This window comes from Enoplosus armatus, chromosome 6 (genome assembly GCF_043641665.1).
Source record: "Enoplosus armatus isolate fEnoArm2 chromosome 6, fEnoArm2.hap1, whole genome shotgun sequence".
Lineage (NCBI taxonomy): Eukaryota > Metazoa > Chordata > Actinopteri > Centrarchiformes > Enoplosidae > Enoplosus > Enoplosus armatus.
The window spans coordinates 10,148,629-10,176,510 of NC_092185.1; the positions used below are offsets into that span (position 1 = coordinate 10,148,629).

General features: G+C 41.4%; 1 protein-coding gene across 1 annotated transcript; it reads right to left on the reverse strand.

Annotated features, from left to right (window-relative positions):
• Positions 1 to 40: 40 nt before the first annotated feature.
• On the reverse strand, positions 41 to 27,866 carry LOC139286375 (RNA polymerase II elongation factor ELL). Its single transcript, XM_070907132.1, has 12 exons — positions 27,729 to 27,866; positions 24,775 to 24,822; positions 13,227 to 13,354; positions 12,570 to 12,724; positions 9,869 to 10,110; positions 9,027 to 9,151; positions 7,443 to 7,557; positions 5,991 to 6,447; positions 5,411 to 5,474; positions 4,752 to 4,923; positions 4,596 to 4,640; positions 41 to 3,694 (listed from the first exon to the last, which is right to left on the reverse strand). The coding sequence occupies exons 1-12, from the start codon at positions 27,864 to 27,866 to the stop codon at positions 3,584 to 3,586; spliced, it is 1,800 nt and encodes a 599-aa protein (XP_070763233.1). The 3' UTR covers positions 41 to 3,583.
• Positions 27,867 to 27,882: the final 16 nt, after the last annotated feature.

Consider the following 27,882-nt stretch of genomic DNA (forward strand, 5'->3'; position numbering starts at 1 on the left):
GAAATAGAGTAATACTGCCCTCTTGGGGAAATACGACACCTTGTTCAATTGAAAAGAGCTTTATTTTTCAATTATACTGAGACAACAATACACTTTTTTTTTCTGAAAGCTTTTCTCAAGAGGATGACATTGTGATAAAGCATCCACCATCAAAAATTGCAAAAATATATTCCATTTCCCTTTCACCATACTTTTGAGTTTTGCTGTGAAAAGAATGAACAAACTATGCAAAGATGAATACCATAAAAGGACAAACATACAAAAGCAATAAATAAAGAAATTTGTTCTCCTTGGTAGATCAATTGCAGTGATTTATAATTAACAAAATGTTTGATTTCACATTTCCATTGAGGCGTTTTTCCAGTACCAACAAACCATTTAAGCGCGCTTGTATGAAATATGTGGAAACAGTTTGCAGGGCTGGAAATAAAGAATATCCAGGCCATTCTTTCAAATATACATGAATGCAAATAGCCAACACAGATGGGGTTTAATTGGTGTCCTGGAAAACCTTGCATTTTAAAAATGCCAAATGTTCATGTCTGGAAAAATGTTCTATTTAAATATGATATCATGTCAGCGCCAACACACTTAATACATTTTACAAGGCATCTGATGTCAACTTAATCTAAACGTTATGAACAAAGCACTTTGAAAAGTGGCAACAATGTGAAACTACAGATGTGTAAATACTGCTGGCCCAAGTTTTTTTTTTTTCCAGAATACCAATGATAGGTACATGCAGAGTGGCTCTGCTCTTTGAATGAAAAAGGCACCTTCAGTAGTTAGCTCCTGCAACAGTAAAAAACATCACAGTTAGCACTTGAGAAGCCCCTTTCACTAAGGGTCTTATCTTCATTCATACTATGATTAGACTGATACTTTGCCCAGGGAGTGTTACCCATGATGCAAATTGTTTGATTACATATTTATTGTACAATTGACCTAAACACCGGTTTAGTGGTGAATGGGAAGCCCTTAACTTGAATTAGTTCTGTAAATTATTACTTTTAAGGTCTCGTGGTCTAAATGGAGTTTTGTAGACGTTTCCATGCCGCCCTCATCAAAAAAATGTTTCAGTACCTTTCTGTTACACAAATTATTTAGTGAGCAGGCCTTGTGCTCCTGTCTTCAAATACAATTGAACCATGCCTCATTGATTTCCAGAGCCAGTACCAGAACAAAGCACACAGTTGTTTTCAGTTATTTTGACTGATGAGACATTTTCTCAAGTTGGATGGAGCTATGCAGCACATTTGCTGAGCTCATCAAAATGCAAATTGACAAAAGAATCAAAAAAAGAGTGTGAGGTCTGGTCCTGAGAGGAGATCCAAACAGCCAGAATAATGAAAACATTTCTGTAGGTGTACCGGAGCTTTAAGAGTCCAGCATTTTGAGCTTTGATGATATTTAATGCTTGAAACACCGTCTGGGCTTACAATTATCTTTTTTCCAACAGTCAGTGCTGATAAATATTCCTTTCTTGGAAACGTTCATATGTGCCAAGACAGAGCAACCGTTGCTAGTCTCAAATCCTTCAAACATCCCAGAATACCAACTGTAAAACTTAACTAAAAATGTAACTTATGCAAAAGAGCAGCTAAATATGTGATAATAAGCCCACTGAGTATTTGCACTGAGAAATCAAGAGAAGCAAAGCACAATATTTTGTATACATTTTTCTGCAATGACTCTTGATAGTGGTGCTTGATAGGGTTGGACAGTGAATTAAAGTCCTTTACAGTTCATGATTATCTGACAGATTATGAGACGACAAATGAAGCTAAAACAGAAAATGATTAAGACGTACATGGGGGGAAAAAAACCCAAGAACAACACAGATTAGACAACTGTTGCACAACAACTATCCAGTAACTTTCCTTCAAACTAAAAGACATTTACAGAAAACGCTTTGAACTGTGCAGGTTAAACCAAGAACATTTCAGAACAGGGATATCATGATCTTGGAAATGTCTGAACATACATGTTAAGGCAAATATCAGCTTCATCCTCCCATTTTAAGCCATTAAGACAACAGTTGTGAGTACAGCTACATCGATGCAAACGTCCAGAGAACACTGAAATCTGATCACTACTTCCTACTATAGGCCACAGCTAATTAAGGTGAAATAAAATTACAGGTTGTGGTTATTCAGATGCACCTGCCTTGGTACAAATAATTACAGAAAGTCTAAAATGAGTCTAAAAGCCCTGCTAGCAGCCTCTAGAGGTCAGCCTGCTCCTTACACCCAACTGAACAGTGGTTTGAACTGAGTGACCGACCCACAGTGCCATCCTGCCCACGCTTCACACACGGGGCTAAAAGTTACACAGTCAAATTTGTTAAAGGCCTCTCTGTCACATCCAGCAGAATAACATCAAAATGTAACACTCACAGAAGTGACTTACTGTTATATCCCATTTTAAACAACATCATGACTTCAACCAAAGCAAAATCATAGTAAATCTTGAGCTTGATTACCAAGATAATTACCCTGTACACTTTTAAAACTGCATTTAAAGAGAAAAGTTACGTTTCATAGAACAACTTATAGTCATTCACCTACAGATCACTGTGTGTACTGTGTACCTGCAAACAAACCTGTAACCAGAAGACATGGCAGAAGTGTGAGTTGATAAAGAAAAGGCAGTTCATGGTAGGCTACATGTGGGTGAAACTGACACTAAATGTTCACAAGCACAGTCTTGAAACCAGCATTATGGTACTGGGAGGAGTGGTTTTGTGGCATTCCAACATTAGAAATGAAACAGGACGTTGGCAGAAAGCTACGGGGTAAAATTCCTTGTGATCAAAGCCAAAAGAAACTGGTCCAAACCACAGATTCTGTAGCACACTGTGAAACAACGCTGCATATTATGCTTCGAACTTCATGTTGGGATCATTTTATTGAGATAAACCATTGCAGGGTCTTAGTCCTGCGGAAATATAGCTTTTGTATGGGTGAAAAATGTTGCTATATTGTTCATGGCATGACCATATTATTGCCATTATGTGATCTTATCGCTATAACTATGAGTAACTGATGTGATTGAATGTGTTATGTCAACATTTGACTTTCTATCAGCGAATAAACAGATAAACAAATTCCTCTGTATGTTAAATATAAAGACTTTAGTGGCATTTGTTTTCCCCTAAGACTGATTGTACCATCAATTTAATACTTTTTATAAATCAACGCTTTTTAGTTCTGACAAGATAAAGGATAGAAGAAAAATGCAATTAAGCAGGAAGGATCACATCTGTTTTGCATTTCAGACAAATGGATTTGGCTTTCACTGTGTCATCTGACCATTTTACAGCAGAACAAAATCCAGCCATTACGGCGATAATCATAGTTGAAAACCATAATGTTAAAGGGCAACATTTGATCACGAGTTGGTGGTCTTAGCCCACTTTTGAAAAAAAAAAAGAAAGAACCTCGCTCCTCTATTCCGTTAACACTCAGAGGAGTAAAGTGAATAGTGTCTCAGCAACTCCAGGACCCGGCTGGGCAGTCTTTGGGTCCACGAGGAGTCTTTTGGTCCAGTCATATTACACCCTGCTGAGGGCAGAGGCCAGTTACTAGGACAGTTCCTGTACTCGGTCGTAGTTTGTGATCAGGCCTTTGATATGCGACAGTTTCTGATGGAGGTACTCGCATCGCTTCTTCTCTTCCCGATACCCTGGAAACTTCTGGGGAAAAAAAGGGGGGGGGGTGCCAGTGAGCTTTCAGTAACACACATAAAAATCTAACATGATGGGCCTCATGCAGGAACATTTTCATATTCTTCTAATAAAACTCGGAAGGTTTACTTGAGAGTATAAAATTCGATTCAGCACACCCTCGTAACTGCACAAACTTATAAATTGCTTGTTTCGACCTGATGAATGTCACCTGTTCATGAGTAGTTGCTCATTTGAACAAAGTGACAAAAACAAATTTAGTTGTGTGTCAGTAGTGATATCAGGGGATTATTCAATATTTCTACAGCTATCAAAGCCACGTCAGAAATAAAGAAGGAACGGGTTGACATGAGGTTAGATGCTAAAGCAAAACAGCCCATGACTAACATCAGTTGGTCCAGGGGACGTGACATGATAGATGATAATAAATTGGACTGCTGGTGATGTTAAACTGCCAGGCGCTTTAAGGGAGGATGTTCCCCTGGACAGCAACCTGCTCAATAACCTTGACTGAGGCATTTTTCTGAGCAACTCCTGAACTGTATGAATAGTTGTGCCAAAATATTCAGGCCAATAAAATAAAAAAGGAGTCCAACTTCTCTTGAATTGGCGAGCCATGATGCACATGACACTGATAAGGTGAACGGAATAGTAGTATTTCATTTTGAATTTATATTTTTGTTGATTTCATCACATATTTAATTACCAAATGCTTTCAGATTAAGGCATTAGACTTCTCAAGTCAAATAAATCATTTCCCACTGTGGAGAGGGGCAGACTCTCTGGACATGAATCATACGACAGGCCTCTTAAATCCCTTATATGTGTCACTTAAGAATCAATATGTTAAGGAGTTGTTCTTGAGGCCCAAGTGTTACATGAAGTGAGATAAAGTTTAAATAATTCTTACTTTCTTATACTTTCGGTACTTTTGTAGTATTTGGTCCTCCATAAGCTGAAAAGATTGCAAAAGAAAGAGTGTTAGAGTGCCGTGTATCTGATCTGTTCACTGTTTGGTGTTTTCATTAGAAACAGAGCAGTTAAAGGCTCCTGGTCCAGACAGTACCTTGTACTCTTGTGTTCCCGGGGAGAGAGTGTTGATCTTTGAGCCCAACTGAACAAACATCTCAGTGATAGTCCCAATCCGGTCATGAAGAGCTCTGTATTCATCGTACTCGGCACAAAAGTCGTCCTTATACTGTTGGCGCTGCTCCAGTGCTGTTATGGTGCCGTATTTTCTGAAAAAAAAAGAAAAAAGAAAGCTGATATTTTAAAAGCAGAAATGATCTCTTGAAGCCAAGTTGTTTTTTTCCAATCCTAACAGGAGATGGCACTGCAGAACGGTGGAGCGAGAGGCCTGACACGTCACTGATTTAACAGCACGATGTGTTGACCAGATGTATAAATAAATGTAAGACATAAGATCATTTGTTTGCAAAGTCATTCTCGGTGAAGCTCTGTGACAGCTCATTTAGACATGTGTTTTACTTCCCTCTATTTATGTGAATGTTTTGAAGCTGAACCTAACCCTTTTGGGGCGTCGGTTTCTTCTCTCAACAACAGTGGGTTAGACTCTGAAACTTGAACTCCTCAGTGACAGATGATATCAACAACAACTTATGTGGACCCTCTGATGCTGTGACAATTATTTGGATTTCATTCCTGAATCATAAATCCCCTCTGAATTTGGGATTATAATAGTCATGGAGTGTGTATTTATCTTACATTAAATAGTCAGGCAGTTCCTCTGCTGAGGTTCGATTGACCGGTGTTTTCTCTCCCTCATGGACTGTAGATAGGAAACACACACACACATAAAAAAAAAGGTTAAAGCAATCTGCCAATGCAAATGCGATAATGTGCCCATCATATCAAGGCTGACAGAATAATTTATCATGTCTCTGATAAGAGATCTGATCCAAGGCGAGCAGTGACGTCAGCAGCAGAAAACAGAGTGGGAGGCAATGCTGCCTGCTGACTCGCTCGACCGTAGGTCACCCAGCTGTTTCTCAGTCAATCATCAACAGACTAGAGCGAGGAGTGAGGACTGGAGGGCGGAGAAAGTGTTACAGTCCTAACAACAGTCACTGCTCTCTCAAATGAAAATATATGAATTGCTCCTTGCAGGCTTCTAGCAGCAGCTATAACTCACCCCTTAGGATGTTTTCCTTTTTTGCGAAATGAAAGCTGATAATGTCATGACCCGTACAAATAATCTGTAACAGATTCATTTCAGTACAATGCATGCATGAAGTGTGACAAAACTTTCCAGAGAAGAAAGGTGTATAGTTTTATGGTCATTTACCTTTGAGATTATCTTGGTTCTGCTTCAGGTCTGGACTGGTCTCAATCCAGTCTGGTTTTAAGCGCTCTCGTTCCTTGTCTTTGTGCTTTTTGGACCTCTTCTTTTTATGTTGGCCATTGGTGAACTGTTGGTCAGTGCAAATGGAGGTGTCAGTGTTTGGGGGCTTAGGGCTGGGTGCAGCAGGAGTGGGCTCTGTCCTCTCCAGTTTGGGAATAGTAGTTGACCCGCTAAGTTTGTGCGGCGAGCACAGGCGATTTGGACTCCCCTGGTGATGATTGTTGGTTTTGTCAAACTCCAGTTTAATCTGCACACTAGAGTTTCTATGACTGGAGGAGCTACGAGCCCCATTGGTGCTGTAATCTCCATAAGAGGGCGACTGCAGAGGCAAACACTGGTCTAATAGTCTTTGTTTTTTGGGGGTCTGACAGTTGGTTGGGTCCGAGGGCAATGGGCGTTTCTAGAGGGGGAAAAAAGAACATAGTGATTGCTTTGCTTTAACTTTTGGGTATTAGAGTGCAAGTTACTTAAAGGTCCCATATTGTAGAAAGTGAGATTTCCATTTCTTGTTTTTATCATAAAGCAGGTCTAGGTGTAAAATGCTGAGTCCACGGAGAAATGTACACTGCCCGTATTCAGACACTGTGCCTTTAAACGAGCCATCAGGACTTCCGTAAGGTTGTGATGTCACAACTATACAGTCACCGCACCACCAAGTACAGGGACACTCATCCACCCGCTCAGTCTAAGTTATTCCACCGCTCTGCTCAGGACTACTCTTCAAGTTTTGGGAGGTTGTTCAGTTTCAGTCTAAAACGGCTTGTTTCAGACAGAGGGTGAACTGAGGGGCTGCATAAGGGGCCACAATAAGATAAATAAGGACTTTTTTGAACTGTGAATCATGCAAAGCTGCTCTAGTGGAGTCCCAGAATATAAATATAGAGCTGGAAATTAGCATAATATGGGACCTTTAAGATGTACCAAAAGTACCAGTATCATGTGCATAAATAGATATTTACTGTAAGGAATAGTTCGACATTTTGGGAAATGTGTTTATTTGCTTTTTTTAACAGCTTAGTTTAGCCTAGCATAAAGACTGGAGACAAAAGGAAACGGCAAGCCTTGCTCTGTCCACAGGTAACAACAGCTGACACATTAACACTTGATCTCGTTTGTATAATCCGTACGAAAACAGAAGTGGGGGTTACATGACAGGACTGATATCAATCTTCTCATCTCACTCTCGATAAGAGTGCGAATAAGCATATTTCTCAAATTGTCCAACTATTCCTTTAATTCTAGTCAGGGCTATATTTAGTCTGAAACTACTCAATTACACAAAGATATAGCATAATTCCAATGATGTGTATCTGCAAAAGCGGAAATACACTATCTATTCTCAGCTGAGAAAGAAGAAGCAGGGGAAAATGCAATTCATTCAAGGTGAATAATTACCACGGAGAGATTCTTGGCAGGACTGAGTTGTGAAGGAGAGTCCCCGGGAGTTTTGTGGAATGAATGGTTGGACTGGGGACTCTTCAACTGGCTACTGTAGAGTGGCTGAAGTTTCCTGGAGAAAGATTAAGAACACAGCACCTTCAGTTGGACAGTAACTGCGAGGTAAATGGCCTGTAAAGCTAAACAGGAAGAGGCCGTATGTAGGTCATAAAGCATGCTTTGGCAGATTTATGAGCAAGTGGATGAGCAATTATCATTTATTACAACACGCAGAGAAAAGACAGCGACTGCGGCTCTTCCACAGAAGAAATAATCATTGACATTACAAAACTGTCTTTTTTTTTCACTTTATCAAAGCTTTTTGCAAGTTTGTGTGGTATGTTTTGTTTTGTGTCTCTGGTGATAGAATCTACAGGAGGCAACCACAAAGACTAAACACAGTCCAGTGAGCAGAACAATAGCAGCAGATTTAACCTCTGTAGGACCAAACCCTCTTCTCTGTTAATCTGCTTCCTACAGCTCCTTCCTCAAACACTACAAACGCTACAACAAGTCACTCCCCCCCAAGTGGATTCATGCAGCCCTTCTAATGATATGGTCAGTGTGAGTGGAGTTCAGAACCATTAAACATTAACGTCAAGGACATGACAGTAGTAAGAAAGCCTGAAAAAGAGTCTACTCCAACATGTGAATAAACTAGAGTTTACAGTATTTACAAGCTATCACAGTTTTATCACACTTGGCAAACAATTTGATGACTACAATTGTGAGCTTTTTACACTTAGCAGGGGTGGTGAACGGAGGGGGTTGTGCAATCAGCCCAACATGACTTGCGCTTTTCCAAAATGCTCATGAAGCACATGGCCCGCATGTTTACTGGCAGGCAGAGGAAACGTACGAGGGGAGGAAGCTCACCCTGAAAAAGCTCGGCCTTGCTACTCTGAACCCTCTACGCTAATGCCATTTGGCAACTCGGTGCAGGGAATATTTTCCACTGCTTTGATGTGTCCATTAAGAGATTCATCAGTGCAGTGAAGTAGTCATTTAGAAGCTCCCCTTTCAACATGATCACAGCAGACTTCTACATTCATTTAGTGGCCTTTCTGTATTAACGCCAGCACTGTCAAAACACATCCATCCCTTAGTCATTTCTGCATTATCTGCCCAAACAGGTCTCTAAAAGTCTAAAAGAACTTTAAAGAAATAGTTTGACAATTTGGGAAATACGCTTCTTTGCTTTCTTGCTGATGAGTTGAATGAAAAGATTCTCATGTTTTGTCCGGTAAGTATAGCCAGAAGGTGATTGGCTAAGGGTAGCACAAAGACTGGAAACAGGAGGGAACAACTAGCAGGCTGTGCCTGTAAGTAACAAAATCCACCAACAGTACCAGCACCTCTAAAGCTCACCAATTAACACATTATATCTTGGATTTTGTTACTTTCAGACAGCCAGGCTAGCTGTTTCCCTCTTTCCAGTCTTTATGCTAAGCTAACTGGCTGCTGGCAGTAGTTTTATATTTATAATCTCAACTAACTCACAGCAAGGGGGCATGTGTGTGTTGTGGCTAACTTCACACCCACCTGATCAGGAGCCTATGGACGAGTTGCTTCTCCTCCTCTAGATATCCAGGCCAGTCTTTCTGGACATGTCTGTAGAGCTCATCCTTCAGAGAGTAGCTGTGGTCTTTAGGGTTCAGTTTACCAACCTGGAAAACCGACAGTTCCCAATGTTAATAACCCAACAGAAAGAGGACAGACAACAACAACAACAGGAAAAGAGGCCAGCTGAGGTCATAAAAGCTGTGTGCAAATTGTGTTAACCTGCAATGCTGTAACTCCACCTTTATATTTAAATAAAACAAGACCTTTTGGCGACTCAGTGGGTCCATATTGTTTCCGTGGTAAACACTCTAACCCTGCCCTTATTCCCACTTAATCCTGTTGATACAAATCTAGCCAAACCAACCACTTTCAATTCTGAAAGTAGTCAGATCCCAGCTGGAGACACCCCACCCCTCTCCTGTCAAAACACAATCTTCTCCTCCAAAGATAATTAAAGCACAGCCCTAATTACAGCTACCAGCAGTGGCACAGTCTCCACTTGATGATTGCAGTGGGACACTCAAACATTGTGAACACAGGAAATATGCCTGAAATAAACTTACTGACATCATCTTTTTAGAGCAGAGTTTTATAGCTGTACAGCAGTAGTCTGTTCATTAGTATCATTATTAAAATAGTTAGTTAGAGACTTATTTATGTTTGTAGTTTCAATCCTTGACCTGATATCACTTGACAGTAAAAGCAGCTAAATTTGTATTTGTAAGCTTCACATTTTGGTATTTTCTTCTACTTTTTGTGTCTGAGTGTATTTCATCATTCGTCGACAATGTGTTTACGTAGCAATGTGCCAGATGTCTCACCTCATCCAGTACTGAGGTCAGGTCAGCCTTGTCCTTTGGACTGGCCCGCTCCCTCTCCAACCACAGTAGCAGCTCAGGTTTCCTGTAGGGCTTTAAGGCCAGGAGATGAATGATGCGATCCCTCAAGGGCCGGTGTGCCACAGGACTGGGAACCAGGCTCCTCTTGTTGCTGGGGGAGTGCTTGTTGCTGCTATCTGAGCCTGATACCAGACCCTGCTTCCTTTGGACCTTCACGCACTTACCTAAGATCAAAACAAAGGGCCACACAGCAGAGTTTCAGCGTGACATTTGTGGAAGATAAGGGCAAGTTATAGTGAATGAAAAAGTTATCAACACAGTAATCTAAAGCTGGCCAAACAGTCGCTACCCTACACAAAACTAGAGATGAGAAAGGAGATTGTAGCTGATCTGATAACAGGATTCACATACATTGACAGTATCCTGTAATAGCACCGTCGACATATCATTCCTAATCCAGTCCTGAGGCCAGTTATACAAATCACACCCTGATTTTGAAAGAGAGGGCTGAACATGAGAGACAACCTCATACATTTTATCTTCATTATATCTCCCTATTGTGATGCAATCTGCTTTATGCACGCACAACAGATACAGTATGTGCAGTACTTTCAGCCCATTCTGAAAAGGCAATTTACATTCATAAATACCTTGAACACGGTACTGTGCTCACGCACCTATCTGTGTCGGTGTGCAGAGGCAGTGTTGCTGCGAGTGGAAAACAGTGAAAGGGGTTGACAGTAGGTTTAGCCTGCTGCTGAGTAAACAGAGGAACATGGAAACTAAAGCAACTAACACAGAGAGGCCCTTTCTTCCTGTTGCAGTACTAATTCAGTTGGACCAGGGCAGGCAGTGCTTATAGATATCTGCAGACCGTAATCTCATTACAACTTTAAGCCATACTTTGGAGGTTTCTATAGGTCGAAGTCTAACAGCGCTTTCACAGGGACAACATGTTAGAAGTATCATATGTAAACAGGATGTTTTACAGTACAGTGATACTGTTAAAACTGTAGATATTTCAGTTTATAGCAATATCTTACAGCAGTATAGAGTAATCCTTGTAAGATTCAAATGGAGTCACTTTAAATCTGCTGTGCAAAACAGTCTTGCAGGAGCTTGTTTCAACATCTACCTTGAACCAGATCCTGAAGATTTTAGGCAAATATCCTTCCTGCACTGCAACATTTCAAACAAGCCGCAACTAGAACCACTGTTTGACGTTAATAAATTAAAGCAGCTGGAGGGAAGTTTTAAGACTCTCAAGGCAGCTTTTTAATTTATCACTTAGGATAACTGACATTTTTTACAGTGTTGTGAGCGTATTCATGAGCAATGACCAAACACTAAAGATGGCAACTGTACGCAATAGTGTATCAGTATTATAGAGGAAAATAATAATAAATGCTGAAGTAGGAAATAAATGACTTGAATTTATTTAAAACTTATGAACATTTTTCCAACTTGTCCTACACCAGGTGTGCACAAAATTCAGTTGCCTATTCGTCAGCACCTCCTTTCCCCTGAATGCAACTTTAAATCATACATTATTATCTAAATTGTGGACATTTTTCTACTCCGCAACCTGTTATTGTGAGTTGGTAGATGGACATTTTTTCTGATGAGTATAGCTTTACTGTACCATAAAAAGACAGTCAGTCACCACAAAACAACTGTTTGCTCTCCACTGCATATGGCACATACTGTGATCCATAACTCATTTATTTCTCTTTCTGGTGTCCACGAGGAGGGACGGACAGTTGTGTGTTTGAAAAGACAAAAAAAATATCATGCATAACTGCATGTTTCTAACCAGGATCTCTTGTGTCTTTTATAACATTTATTAGATGCATGCATGTGCCAGATATGTTAAACTTGTTTTGTAAAAGCCTCTCAGAGACTATTTCTGCAGCAAAGCATGGCATGAAACGCGTAAGAACCAGTTGGCAAACAGCTGGCTTCTACAACAATTACCTAACATCATGTTATAGTCTCCACAGCGTGTTTCCATTCGTAAAATATAATCCACAAAAGCAATTAAATTCACAAGGGAGCTCTAAATGTCATGAAGCCTCATGGCTAGATCATTTATAAAGTTGTAGCATGGTCAATTTAATCGACAATGACTCTAAAACCGCGACTCAGGCAAGGAGAAGGCAGTGAATAAAGAAAATTAATTGCAGGAAGGAGATTCTGCCTGTTAGGCCCAGATCACTCCAGGTTAAGTGTGGCTTCTTTTTTTTTTTCGATGCTATGTTTTATCAAATGAAAATGTATTAAATTCCAGTCAATGTAATTACATTTTAGGCAAAACTTCATCAGCATGAGACTTGTTAGCAGATACTTCTGGCAAACTCAATCACATTAATGGCGCTGGCAGGCAAGCTGGCACAGTGCCTGAGCAATCTGGTCAAAATGAAAGGAGAATTACAAGAAAGAGAGGCATCCCTCTCGCATGAATAATTGCAACGCAGCACTTTGATCAATTATGTGATAACTTCCACGCCATATGGCAATTATCAGCAGGATGAAATGGTGAGAAGAAATGGTTTAGATGCTTTCTGGGAACATGAAAACTCTCCGGTTATCTGTCATTGATCCCTACGTGCTTGAAGGCTGCCACGTACAACTGAGGCCAGAAGATACAACTGAATGTAGACACAGCTATTATGCAGAAGCTTACTTGGCCCCGGCTTGATCTCAATTGCAGAGCGGCTCCAGATGTCCTTCTCCACCTGAGACATGCGCTCCCGGGTCGTCTGGTAGGAGTCGTCTGTGGCACAAACTGTGATCTTGTCCTGAATGCTGCCCTGGCCCTCCAGGTGATCCCTGCCCTCCCTGTGTGCAGCAGAAAGGAGGATGAAGAGGACACAAGAGGTTAAGCTTACAAATTCTCTGGCTCGGCTCAATTAACTGGCCATTTGTCAAACACAAGCATTCTTGCTGTCATGGCGCTGTCTGACACACACATAACTGGTTCTGTGACTTGTGTCTGCATGCAAAGTCTAATCCTGTGTTATAAAGCATCAGTTATAAAGGCTTCAGTACAAATAAAGCAGCTCTAATATAACCCTTTAACCAGTCGACCCTGCATAGCCACTAACACTACCTCTCTGTTCTTAATTATTACTGGTCACACCTTTTAGGTCAGCTGTGGCATGACGGCCTTTGGGTGTTATTGTAGTCTTGTTTGAGTACAGCCTGACAGTGGTACTGTCTGTTGTTGTAGTATTGAAGAGAGAAGCCACTGTTTGCTAAGGCCCTGCGGTCTCAGACACCAAATTTACTACGAATTCCATTTGTGGTCAACTGTGGAAAGAGTTGTGTGTGCGCTGCTTACCCTGAGACATACTGGTGAATGCAGTCGAAGCTGGACTGAGGCTTGTCTTTGCTGTCGCTGGACAGGTAGAACGAGAAGACTCTAAAGCCATCTGGAGATTCAGGGGTCGGCGCTGGGATCTTGATGTACTATTAAGACAAATAAAGAAACACTAAACAATCAGAATCAGAATCAGAAATACTTTATTGATCCCCGGGGGGAAATTGTACAGTACTGGTGCTCCCATTCAAGGGTAGAAAGTAGCAAAATTTTAGAACTAAAAGTATGTACAAAACATAAAAATAAGAAATAGGAAATAAAAAATATACACATTTACAATATTTAAGTGAAAAATAAAGTAAAAAATATATATACAATAACAATGAAAATATATATATATATATATGTGTATGTATTGCCCTGTTGTGTATGACTATATATGTATTGCACTGAAAATTTAAAGAATAAATAATGATGAGGTAGTATGTGTAGAAGCAGGTCCAGATTTCCAGTCTGTTTCTTCTGAGTGTCTGACACTCAGAGGGAGGAGTTGAACAGTTTGATGGCCACAGGCAGGAAAGATTTCCTGTGGCGCTCCGTTGTGCATTTGGGAGGAATGAGTCTCCCACTGAAGGTGCTCTTGTGTTTGACCAGTACGTCATGGAGAGGATGTGAGACATTGTCCAAGATGACCCGCAGCTTGGACAGCATCCTCCTCTCTGACACCACCGTCAGAGAGTCCAGCTCCACCCCCACAACGTCACTGGCCTTGCGGATCAGTTTATTGAGTCTGTTGGAGTCCGCCACCCTCAGCCTGCTGCCCCAGCATGCAACAGCATAGAGGATAGCACTGGCCACCACAGACTCATAAAACATCCTCAGCATAGTCCGGCAGATGTTGAAGGACCTCAGCTGCCTCAGAAAATAGAGACGGCTCTGGCCCTTCCTGTAGAGGGCATTAGTGTTCACCACCCATGGCAAGTTTATTGTCAAAATGAGTATCAAGTTATTAGAAACATTGTTTAGAAGAGTAAAATATCTTTATAATGAAGGTTAAAAATGAACACCAAGCAAGTCCTTCATTTTTGTTTACAAAAGCCAAAGTAATTTTGAACCTTCAGTGGTTTTACAGTGTCCTCAGCGCACTCTGACATGCTTGAATGTGTCTGCTAGCATTGCTAATTTAAGTGGTGTGTTATGTAATAAGCATGTTTTATCTCTCCCAGATGTAGCCTGATCTGTTTCAATGTAATCTCAAAGTGGAAAAACACTCGATAAAGTAAATCAACAAAGCAGCTTCTTTTATTGAAACTGATTAGAGCATTTTTTTTGGGGGGGGGGGGGGGGGGTTCTTTCACGCAATAAATGTGACCTAAATAATTTCCCACTTGGGCCAATCACAGAGGCTACATGGTACCTCCCAGGTCAGGGATGGTGACCTGTAGCCAGTCATGGGAGGGGCCTGTCTGAAAGGCAAAACATAACAATTGTGTGGCGGACAGCTTTTTCACTTGGACGATAACCTCCTCTGTCACAGACTGTCCACGGCTCCCTAGCAACAATACAAGCCAGCAGGGTGAAGTCTATCTCTGTCAGAAACCTGTTACATAAAATGACCCAAAAACCTACTTCCACTAAAAGGACAGTTCAACATAGAAAGTCATTAACCAACAGGTAATATGTCCTTTAAAGCACATTTGGCAGCGGCTCTCTTCTACACAGCCTGCAGCTGTGTTTCAGCCTGAAAATGGACAGTTTAGTACTTTTGTTGATAGAATGTCCTAGATTCAGCAGGGGCCCGATGATTATCAACCATCCTTGAATACGTGCTTGCTGATGAGTTGTACTTAATGTGAGACGGCTGCAACAGCTGACATTTTTCCTCCTCCTTCACTTCTTTTTGTAGCAGACCTTGTGGTACCACCTCAGGCCAAAGCACACAGGCGCTTTTTTAACTGCAGGTCTCAAGAAAAACAAGTGTCAGTCAGATGGACTTGAAGCTGCCTCTTTAGTTATCAGTCGTAAGTGATTGATTATAAGCTGACTGAGCACAGTGTCCCTGGCAGATGTGGCAGGCAGGACTATAGCTGTCACAAATGCCCAGTCATGCAGCAAAGCCATAAGCAGTTTTTTTTTTTTTTTTGCGCAGCACAGAGCCAATGAACAACTCCTCTCCTCAACACCCCTCCTCCTCTTCTAAAACCCAATGCATGCCATTCACCCTACCCCCATCAGCCTCCAGCTCTCCTTCATGTGCACAAGCCCACCCATGTCAACATAAAACGCAAAGCAGCCCACAACGCCATGGACACTTGAGACACACAGCTGACCATTAATTCTGACCTATTTATGTCTGACCGTTCACATGAAGTGGTAAAGCGGAGTCCTGCATATGTCTGCTTTGGTTTTTTTTACGCTAATTAAGGACGATCAACCAAAAAAGCATCAAAGTGAGCGGGGACAGGAGGCGAGCCATGTCCTCAGACCTATTACTTTAAGAGAGTAAAGTAGTAGCCGCTTTGACCAAAATTAGAAGCAACAAGTCACTAAAATGGGGTTATTGATGTAGAGAAAGGCATGCAGAAGAAGAACTGCGTTTGAATGTGTTTCTGTGCTGCTAAACAAAAGCTAGCTACATTTACACATTTAGCATTGCAATAGTGCCACCACGTCTCCCCTTTCAGTCGATGGCAGCAGTATGAGCCCCCTCCAGCCATGCATTAGATTTGCCTGTCACCCCTGTCCATGCCACCGTGCACACTTCACATTCTAATTCTAATCAATGTCACTCAGGTCAGACTGTTCGGAGGTCGCCCCCGTTTTATTCACAGCTTCCTTCTCAAGCTTCATAACCATATGTCATTTAACCCATTAGTTCCCAGTTCCTGACTCCCAAAAGCAGAGCCTAGACAGAGTGTCTGTCTAATATCAGCATCACAAACTTAACCCTGAAAGAGACGCTAAACTTTAAACTTAAAGGAATAGCTCAACATTTTAGGAAATAGGCTTATTAGCTTTCTAGCTGAGAGTTAGTTGAGAGGATTGATACCACTCTCATGTCTGTACCATAAATATGAAGCTGCAGCCAGCAGCCAATTAGCTTAGCTTAGCATAAAGACTGGAAACAAGGAGACCGCTAGCCTGGCTCTGTACAAAAGTAACAAAATCTGCCTACCAGCATCTCTAAAACTCACTAATTACCATGTTATATCTTCTTTGTTTGATCTGTACAAAAAACAAAGTGTGTCAAATTACTATCTGTCTTCTAGTAGAAGATTTAATGTAAATATTTTCTGAACATCAGCCACTAAAACATAGTGTAACTGTAGTGGGAAAAGAAGAGTCATTAAGTCAACAAACTGAGTCAGTAGAGTCAGTTACAATATTTATATATATTATATATATATCTTATATATATACAGTAGCCACAAGAGCTAAAGTAATATATTGGCAGATATTTTGGTATCTGTGTATATGTTACCGCTAACAAACAAGACATGTCCGTACAGAAATGCCAAAAATATGTTTTAGATGATCTAGAAACAGTGTCTCTGCTACATACTTAGTCCAACAGAGACCACTGACAAGTTTTTTTTTTCAAAAAAAACCCCACACATTTAAGGGACCCTTGTCAAAAATGTTTATTGCCATTATCAGATTAAAAAATAAAAATAAAATTCCAGTCAGGCTATAGTGGTCATCCTACGGCTACTGGTCATACCAGACCGAGTCAGGCTGTAGCTGCATTACCCCTCAGAGTATTGCATTGAGCAACAGTGTGTTTTTCATTTGTAAGAGAAAGAATGTAGATCGCTTGAATGGTCTGAATTCATTGATCAAATCCATGTTTTATTAATTGACGTATTATTATTGTATGAAGATGCCAATAACCAATGTCAGTTGATGACATTTTCGCTGCATACCAACAACAAGAAGAACCAACTCAACAACTTTGCTGTAGTCTGAACAACCAAAGGTTTACAGATGACAGCTTAAAATAGTGACCGCAGAATACACTAATAATCACAGCCAATTTATGCAAAGTTTCATCATCATCCCACCCAACCTGTTGAAATTAGCTCTTGACGTTTGATGTTTTTAGTCAGTGACACCACTTGTGCCGACAGGTTTGTGATCCTGAAGCTGCTGTCAGTCAAGTAGTAGGTGTAGATTTACATAGAGAGACGCTGAGTCATAGACATCTCCATATGGAGCTTTGGTCTGATCCCCTGAGGCTGTGTGTGTGTGTGTGTGTGTGTGTGTGTGTTTGTGTGTGTTGTCATTTTGTCTTTTTTTAGGCAGAGGAAGCCTCACACTCCCACAGGGCACATGCAGGGGTCAAATATCTAGCTGACAGTTTAGGCCCCATGTCAACAGAGAGAGAGAGAGAGAGAGACTATTATCAGTCAGACTTTTGTGGAGTCACCACGTACAATCATCAATGAACAAACAAAAATATGAACAAAGACTCAATCCTTAATTTAAATGTGAGCAACGTGGTTAATGAGTCACACTAAGTACACACAGGAGGGTTTTTAAAAGGATCTCAAACAGAGCTCAGATACAGCTAATAACATAGAAAAATACAGCTCCAGTGCGCCCAGGTCAAGGACTGGTGAGTCATGTATACACATCCATGTGACGGACAGAAGCTCTGGTGACATGACTCCATCAAACTGCATGCATTTCTATAAGGATTGTGACAGCAAATTGGTTTTAAGTGCACGTTTGACCTGTTAGTTGCTTGCATTCAATAATGTTTACATCAATAGTTTGATCGTATGGCACACATATAGATGGTGATTACGTTCTGGTACAAAATGAGACTAATCTTAGATGAATATGTTGAATGCTGCTAATAACCCTTCACTTATATCCCCAAAACATCCATTTTACTCAAGTTCTTTTCATTTAGAAATATATGTCACTGTAATTATCAAAAATTCACGTTCATGTTTTCAGTTTTTTATTCAGATGTGTAATTTGAATTAGCTATTCCTGCTGTAGGAGTTATTAAATTAGCATTTGTCCAGCTCGGAACGAGGGACAGAATTCATTAAATTGCTTATGCTCCATAGTATTCCAATTATGATTGTGTGAGTGTTTAAATCTGATGATTAATTAATCAGAGAAAAGCCTAATGGGGTATTATTATCATCAGAGTGTACTATTAACATGTGTCAGTCTAATAAAATTGAACAGCTCCATAAATGCAGTGAGGGCTGTGTGCTGCAATGCCGCTCATTATCATGATAGGAGTAAAGTTTAGCCGTTGAACAGTTACAGTCAGAGACACCAAATGGCATCAGAACGGCAATCCTTAGCACCTTGGCAGTGCAACCCCCCATGGAGCACACAGACTGATACAATAACTGCCTCTGTGGCCCCGGCTCAGCCACATCTGCTACTCCAGGGCCCGTGTGTTTGGAGATGTCAAATACTTTCAAGCTGTTATAAGGTGTGAACTGGACTGGAACAGAAACTCTTGGCAGGGGGCTCAGCAGTTGAACAAGGACAAAGGACACCATCGGTGATGCCCTTGTAAAACTTCATTTTTAACACCACGAGCATGTTAAAACTGCTCATCTTTGATGGGGTTAAACAGAGTTCTTAACCCCGCTATTTGGTGAAAAAATAGTTTCACTAAAGAGATCTACACCCCCCCAAGTCCTGTGCTTTTGCAAGCCAAACATCTGCAGGGGAAGATGAGAGGATAGTTTCTCTCTCTGTCTTTTCTTTCTTTGCTCTGCAGAGGAAAGCGAGAAGGCAAGGTTCCCAGCTCTGGTATTTGGCATGGCAACACTGAGATGGGAGCAGGCGCCTGGATATGTGATTTACTCTGAAGTCTTTGCCTCCTGCCCCTGTCTGTACTGACACTAGTTACCATTGTCTTCTCATCTGAGCCTACTCAGCCATAGCTGCTCTGTGAGCTGCCCGTCTTTTGTTCTAGCGTCTTCCCCCACAAAGCTGAGTGCAATGGGCTGTCGGCCCGCCTGGATTATTCATGAACAGCGGGGACGTGTGGCTGTGTGTTGTTGGAGGGGTAAAGGGAGGGATTGGGGGTTGAGGCGGACGGGGGGGGGGGGCTCCCAGTAGAGCCAGTGCATGAGGGATGGCCCTAAATAGTCTTCCTTTAGGAATGTGCCGAGCAACTCAGCTGAGAAGAGGGGGATGGATCCTGGCTGGAGCAAGTGAATTTTATTTTATTTAGGTTTATATGTGCAAAGGAGAGATCACACATCAAATAATGCACTCTACAAGTTGAGCCTTTGGCCTGACAGTAGAAAACATTCAGCTGTCAGCCGTGTTTCGGTGTCGCATGCAGTCAAGCAAGTGCAGTGATGCTGACAAACGGTGTCTCAGAGAAACACAGGGGTCATATTAATTATTCTTATCCACTCTCTCCAAGCTTTGTACAGTATGATCAACAATTCCACTGTGACTCATTTGTTAAAAACAAAACGCGTGACACATCACCTCTTACGGTCTAAATCATGCTTTCAGTAAGCCTGGGTGGATGTGGCTGTTCCTGTGCTTCTATTCATTGAGGGGGGTTGGTAGAGACAGGAAAGCAAAAGAAAGGGGGGGGTTAGTGAGGGGATATGGGGATGGGCAACTGTCGAGCATCCCCCAAGGTACTGCCTGTTATGCCAAGCAGAATCAGTCTTTTTCCAAGAGGCTGGGGCTAATCTGTCAACCTCAACAAACACTCTCCGTCTCCCCACCCCCGACACCCCCACCCCTCCTACTGTAGGTTCCTTCCTCTTTATACACACAGGGATGGAGATTTTTAAAGCCTATGTTACCTGATAGGACACCGTTTCCTCTATTTGAAATATGTAAACTAAAACTATATTAAAAAAAAAATCAATTAGACACACTCCAACTGTGTTTCTCTGTTAATGGATTCCCTGCCTCTAAACTTTGCCTAATTTGCATTAGATGGTGATGGCTTTGGAAGTTAGGAAATTCCCTTTACATGCCGATTATTAGACCTCAGATGCACTGACACCAGTAATGTGCTTCCCTTGTTGATTCCTAGCTGTTTCGCTGGAGCAATCCCCACAAACCACTCGGAGCGTTGCACTATACTCCCATTACTGGACTTTTCTCTCCACGCAAGCAGGCGGCCTGTAATCCTTTAACAATTCACAGATTGTGCGTTGGAAAGTATGTCCAAACCTGATTAACTTGCAGGGAAACTTGGAGAAAGAGGAGAAAAAATCCAAAACATGCACCGGGATGTGATGTATAAAATCAGGTTGCAGGGATTGAAGAGGTAAGCCAAATAACACACTCAATGTGAGCAAGCAACGACAGGGATTTTTCATGTGACTGCAGGTCACTACCTTTATGAGTTTAATAGTATCCCCACTGCTTATGAAGACATGATTAGTAGAATACATTAAAACACTTTAAAACTCCCGAATGTCCCTGTTGATATGTACGTACACTCTGCTTTAAGTGGTGAAATTATAACTCTAGAGATCACAATAAGACAAATCAAGTGAAAATAGTCCTTTTTGTGCTGTGTGTATCGTCCACCAGCATTACATAAGCCTTTAAAGCTCCCTGTCTTTAGGTTAAACAATAGCTCTCTGGTGTTCGTTTCAAGCTCTTGGGGGTTAAGCTTAAAGACTCCTCACTACTGTACACAACAACACTGCCCGAGTTTACTTGCAGTGTTTGTGTTGCTCATATCCTGTTGTGCTGCATTTTTAAATCCAAGTAAAAAAAAACTCTTGTTTGTGATAAGAGTCATCAGAGGCCGGTGCAGACACTGTATTTCCTTGTTGTCAACTTGGTTCTATTTATACAAAACCAATAGACGTATTGGATGATTAATAATCAACAGATCTGCACAGTAAGATTGTAACATTTATCAGAGGTCAAGTAAATGGTAACTTCCTTATAAACATCTAAATAGTTAAAGATAAACGATTCCTGATTCCGGTTCATTGCCTTTCATTTTATCTGAATGCAAACATCTTGTGGTTGCTGAATTTGGGGATATTGAGCCTATAACTTAACAACCAATTAAACAGTATTTACATTTGCTCATTCCCTCAGTCACTTTTTCAAAGCAGTGTCAGACTTTTTCTCACTGCTATTTCCAGTTTCCCAGGGTGACGGTTACATCTTTAGTACTAATGGTTCCAGATTAGCTTGGAATGTAAATAAACAACGCAAAGCCACAACAAGAACACACAAGTCTGTATGTGTTTCACTGTTACTAATTCTGGCAAATTCAAGTTTTTTTTATATACTAACATCTTGCTAGCTTTAGCAACACTGCCTGCCGAGTTTCTGCCATTGATTTCTGATCTTTTGCAGCACTCTAGTAACCATAAAATACTCTTAAAACACTGCCACAGTCACCATGGCATCCTTCAAAATCCCTTGTTTGAATAATGACAGAGGAGCAAACTAAAGAAAAGCCCTCTTTAACTGCAGGATCTCATGAGGCTTGCTTCATGAGGCTTGTTCCTAAAAATATACTGTATGATCTAAAGATCCTAAGGCCAACTGCCTCTGCGTAAACACAGTGGGCCTCAGACGAGCCGAGAACACAGAGACTTTTGCCTCGCTTAACACATCTGGATGAATAGAGCGGCGTGTGCCCTTTCAGAAACACGTGGGACAACTCTCCCTCTCACTGCTATGCCACAGGGAGAGGACGGCTCTCAAACCACATTCCTGTTATTGTTATTCTAATTAGCTTCCAGAAAAAAAAAGGAGAGAAAAAAAATGATGTGTGCATGCACACATACACACTCGCACACTGCAAAAGCTTATTTGCAGTGCGAGCGGGAGGCGAAGCAAAGCGGCGTGGTGGCGGGGGGTAGAGTCAGAGCAGCCGTGTGTGAGATAGAGGCCCTGATGTCTCCCAAGGATTCAGCCAAGGCATGGGGTGAAATGGCAAAATAATCAAGAGGGCAGGCGGGAGGGAGCCGAGGGGAAGCGCAGCCTTCACACACAGTCGTCATGAGAATATCTTTAAGAGCACCTCTACATTCCCCTCTTCCCAACACCGCTGCCTTTATGTGACAGCTGTGCACATAAATACAGGCAGGGCCATAAACAAAAACAATTACTCTGGCAACTGCAATTCAACATTTATGAACTGAGGAGGAAATGAAACTGATGTCACACCTGACACAGCACAACATACGGTATTCAAATGTAATGTCCGTGTTTACTACGACAATATCGCACTCGTAAAACTTATATTCAGTGGTGCAAAACTGAACGACTCAATGGTCTACCACGAAGTTGCAATGTAATAGTGCTCATACAGAAGTGTAAGTGGAAACATCAAGAAAGAGAAGTATGTTAAGTATGTGATTTTAAATAAGAAGCACTGTAGCAATGGATAAAACACATTTCCTAATCAATATGCGCCCTGCAGCATGGATCTAATAAATAAGAACTAACACAAGCTTCATTTCTTACTAAATGGATATAGATCGTGCCAACAAGCAGGCGGCGTTGCCAGCCCTGAAGGAAAATAAGCACTAGGATGTGAAATTCCAGGCCATGGGAACCCAGACCAGCTCTGATTATATTCCTTAATCCCTGGTGATTATTTCAAAGTAATCCAGAATCAAATTTTCTTTTCAACTTCCAGTTTTAACAAAATGTGAAAAAAAGTATCTCTCCACTTCTCTTATTTCTTTATAGTTGCATCACAGTCTCCACCTTTTTTTTTTTCTTTCACTGCTCCAGACGTTAGTTATTGATCAAACCCATTCAGTTCACTTTCTTTCAATATCATCCAGTTATAAGTCTCTTTATACCATGTTTAGACAAGTAAAAGTAGAGGTTAGCTAGATTCAAAAGCAGACTTTTTTAATGCAATTTGTAAGTTTCACAGTTGCCCTGAACACCAGTTTCAGAGGCGTCTAAGAGCTTGTGTCTTTTCATCGCATGATTACAAGCTTGGCAGACAGTTTACAATAGTAGGGCTAAATGCCGCAGGGTCAGAGAGAAAAGGCAGCCGAAAAAACCTCAGCGTGCTATTTCTCGATAGGAGCGTTGGCCCTGATACCGCTGAGCCCTGGACTGACGCCAGGACAGTGATTTTGAAGAATTCCTCTGGCTTTTGTGGCCCTGGAAGTGCCCCCCCCCCTTTTTTTAAAGGAAATGTGACATGAGCCAGTGTGGACAAAGATCAGAAAGAAGCAGTCGTGGCTTCTGTGATCAAGCTCTACAGCTGGCAACTGTCAGTGGACACAAATCTGCACGTGACCTCTTGAACCTCATGCTGTTTTTGGGGAACGGATGAGCTCCAGCAAACACTTATCCAGCAAATAAAAAAGCAGGGGAATACCTACTTCTGTGATGCTTTAAGCCTCCAACCTGGAGACACATGATACTGGTTATCATCTCGGTCTGTTGTATGCCAGACTGCCATGTTCACCAACATCCTCCCCCCACTAACGGCTTAATCTGGCCTCCCCCACCACCAATGGTTGCAGCTACCTCATTAATGCCCAATCGTCCAGCTCGGGGACTATTGTCAGAGGGGGAGGGAGCCCGTGCTTGAATTCCGCAAAGCAATTTGAATATGTAATGTGCCAACCGCGATATAATCACCAAATCCCATTCAGTGATTAAAGAACACTTAAATTGCACTCACTTAACATTGCTTCACAGAAAGACTCTTATAAGCAGGGTAATCTGCGGCTCGTTTTACAGATGTTTCATTACATGTTTACATATATTATTTGTGTTTTGGACGTATTTTGCGCTGCTGCCTAGATAAAAAAAATTCCACCGCTCCTGTATCATTCCTGTATTTCAAATCTTTCATGTCTGCACGGAGACAACAGGCATGGAGGCTCCCTGGGGTTCGCCAACTCCCCTACCTCCTCCCCCTCCCTGAACAAAGCCTCCCCAGTTGCAAGCCTGACCCAGTAACCTGGCTAGCAGCCTGGGGGTATAGCGTACCCTGTCTTAGGGCTTCCAGGGCCCGTTGTGAGCACACAGGGCCAGCATTTGTGTACAGAGCAAAGTCACTTTCGTCAATGCAATCGGCTCTTGCAGGGATTAGAACAGCTCCTTTTAGACAGGGCCGATTGTGTGGCAAAGGTGTAGTAGCCTAGCGGAGCCAGGGAGGCTAATCTGGCCGGACACAGGCATCTTTCTTTTCAGACGCTTCTCAGTAATGCCCTCTTGCTGTCAGAGCCAAGTGTTTTTGTAGATTATGTGCCTCGTCTCTGTATACACATACACAGTCCAGGATATCTGACACAACATATGTATAACTGACACCTTTCCCTCAGACTTTGGTGCACTCAAAGCAGCCATCTTCTCCATGTTGATCACTGCATCTTCCAGTTTCGATGTTCTAAGAAATATCCACCGACTGAAATGACACTAAAGTCATCCCAATGTTTGGGAAGTCACAAGGCCGACCTCTTCGTGGATGCATGCGGGTGCTTATTGAATGCTGAAGAGTCAAATAAGATGTGCAGAGGAACTGTCACAAGTGCGCTCCACAGAAAATCAGAACTAATTAGAGCATTCAATTTCTGAGGCATTAGGGAGAGTATGCAAAACATCTTACCCCCTGGCTCCCCTTGAAGCAAATCGCTGGCTGATTTGATAGTGATGCCTGAGGAGAGAGAGAGAAAGAGAAGAAGCTGCTCACTGATTCAGGAATCATGTTTAATCTAATGGACAGCTCATGCATTATGAGTGAAAATATATTGCCATTGTTCCAGCTCTGCTCCGTGGATTTCTTCTAGATAACAGCAGTCTGGCTTGGTAAACTTTTCTCATTAAATCCCAAAACGTTGGCCGTAATTGCCATTTCCCATCAGCCTTTGCCCTAATGGATTACTGTCATATTTCTATATCGTCAAGTCTACAGTTCAGAGGTTTCTGGCCCTAATCTTCAGTGGAATGTGTGATTAATCGATCTATAGCCTTCTGAAAACTTTGCTCATGTCAATCTGTGCATCTTTGTGTGCGTGTGTGTGTGTGAGTTTGAGCTGATTTCCCCTCTAAATGATTAAATGAATAAAGGCTACAACAGATCCCAGAGGAAAGACAAAGCTCCTTCAGAAACCAATTATCTTTCTTTTATAAAGGTACTTTTTATAAGCCCTCCATGCTGTGGTTTGTAGCTGTGCTGCTCCCAGACCACCCTGTACCTGACTTAAGCTCCTGAACATCATATTGCCCCCCCCCCCCCACCCACTACTGATAAAGAAATATTAAAATCATAAAAAATGTCTGCCTTTGAGGCAACATGATACATGGTTAATAGATGGAGACGGAGATGGATTATCTGTGAAGTACAGCTGTGCCCGTGATTGACAGCGCTCTTAATTTATTATTAATGGTTTTGGGAAATGTCTTCCCTATTGAGGAGTATTGTTGTGATTTTCTTCATCATCCGTTTGGTTTTAATATTGAATGGAATAATAAATATTAAAGCACATGATGTTTGTTACATATTACAAACACAGCCGTAGGGCTAATTCAGACTTACTGACTTATAGGTTTGAATGTGGCCTGACCGTTTTAAAGAGGGTTTATTGTAATATTCACTAGAGCTGAAACAGTCAGTTGATAAATGTATACCACTTTCTAATAAGGCACCTTTTATGATAAGCTGTAACTAATGTCTTTATAAATGTTAATAAACAATTCACCAAAACCTTTATAGGTTTGTTATTAGACATTAATAAGAATGTTTTGGGGTTGCCAGGTAAATCCCTTTACCTTGTGTTTATCCTCCTCCAGCTGGAGAATTTGGACCACAATCCATTTATTAACAATTTATTCATAACCCATGAGTGTTAATGGATTACCAACATCTATAACAGCATTATTACAAAACAAAAATGATAAACACCAGCCAAAAGGATTTTCTACAGCCTGGCAACTCAAACGTTGTTATTATTAATGGCTTATAACTGATCTATATAGCATCAGTAAATGATTTATTGAAGCCATTACTTACAATAATAAGCCTTTTGTATAAAGGCTGCCCTATTAGAAAGTGGTACAGATTAATTAATGAGTCATTTATTAAGCAAAAGGGCTGTGAATACTTGTTGGTTTTCTAAATGTGCTCTGATAGTAAATTGAACATCTTTAGGTTTCGTTGGTTAGACAAAAATCTGAAGGGAACAACTGCGGCTTTGGGAAATTGTAATTGTGGCATTTTTCAGTATTTTCTCGCACAATTAGTCGATTACTTGAGAAAAAAGGCGGCAGATAAATCGTTAGTTGCAGCCTTGATTTGATATAAACGCATACAAGAACTCTTTATCTCAGGTTTCACAAGCCACTCTCCTCCCTTCAACACACAACAGACATGACAACCATAAATAAATCATGTCTAATAACAGAAACTCTTTCAGACACACACTCACACACACTAAAACAGTAATATTTGGGGTGGTCTTTGGCTTGGAAAACTTTTGCAGTCACCTCTCCTGACTGCCTGCTTTGGCCTTGAGGAAGCTGTCAGGCTGTGTGAGCTCTGGAGTTTACTCTGCTTCACAGACCAATGAGCTCTGGAGCTGGGCGAGCTTCCAGGCGTGTAAAAGGCAAAAAAGAAAACAATAATACACAAGAGCCCAGCAACAACTTGCCGAGCTCTGCCACCGAGCCCAATCCGGACTATACAGCTGAACCACCGATTCCCAAACACAAGGGGGGAAAAACTCCACTAAATGAGCCTCCAACTGCAGTCATAACTGTGGGACTAACTGTCTTATCAAGCGGAGCTCTGGGAAAGACCATTTGGATAGACTAAATTATATCGGTCTAATCTAATGGACCATAAAAGCAATAAAACAGTCTCCCGATTCAGAGGAGTGGAATAATGTGCTTGATAGCTTGTTCATTAATTTATTCCCGAGAGCGAAATGAGCAGGAAAAAAAACAGCTTTTTTTTTTTACATTTAATGACAATCATCTGTGTTCGCCCATAATCTAAATAATACATTTCACATGTAATGTATGTATAGCCGAGAAAACAGCAGGCTTATAAAGCTCAGGGCATAATCACAAACCTCTGTCATATGGGAACTTTAATACCTTTTGGTTTTTCGGGAGATTACGCTTTGGTAAACAAGCAGACATGCACAATTATTAAAATAAATTCCCTGAGCCTCTCCTTTTCTGCTCAAAACAAATTTCACTCAGGGCTTAAAGGAGAATTTAATGAAATCCCTTCATTCATCAAAGTCTGTTGAATCGCCTGTTATGATCACAATAAATCTTTGCCTGCCTTCTTACTGTATCACAGCCAGAATAAACCGACACACACAACATTTATCAGCTTTTTGTCGATGGGATTTGAGCAGTCCGCGAGCTATTGAACTACTATATAACTTTACTTTCTTTTTTTTTTCAACAAAAAGGGAGAACAAGCTGCGTCTCCAGTGGGGGGTTTTTACAGTTCCCGGAGTTGGGAGGCGATTAAGAAAATGAAAATATAGCTGAGGGGAAAAAAACACACACACTCGAGCTCCAAAGTTCAAGCCGATAATTGAGTCTTACCTTCAGGTTCTGGTAGGCTTCGAGGGTCCGGATGGCAGTGTCGGTGAGTTTGACGTGGTACAGAGTTTGATTCGGGGTGTTTTTGTTGATTTTGCCACAGGAGAGCCCATACCGATGCTCCTGTCTCAGCGCTGCCATTTCTACAACTGAACAC

Bases quoted from the DNA above. Each gene is read 5' to 3' on its own strand.
- LOC139286375 (XM_070907132.1), bottom strand. From the start codon at position 27,866: ATGGCAGCGCTGAGACAGGAGCATCGGTATGGGCTCTCCTGTGGCAAA. The intron at 6,448-7,442 runs GTAATTATTCAC...TTCCCCCTCTAG, and splicing joins CTGCCAAGAATCTCTCCGTG to AAACGCCCATTGCCCTCGGA. The intron at 3,695-4,595 runs GTAAGAATTATT...TTTTTTCCCCAG, and splicing joins AGTACCGAAAGTATAAGAAA to AAGTTTCCAGGGTATCGGGA.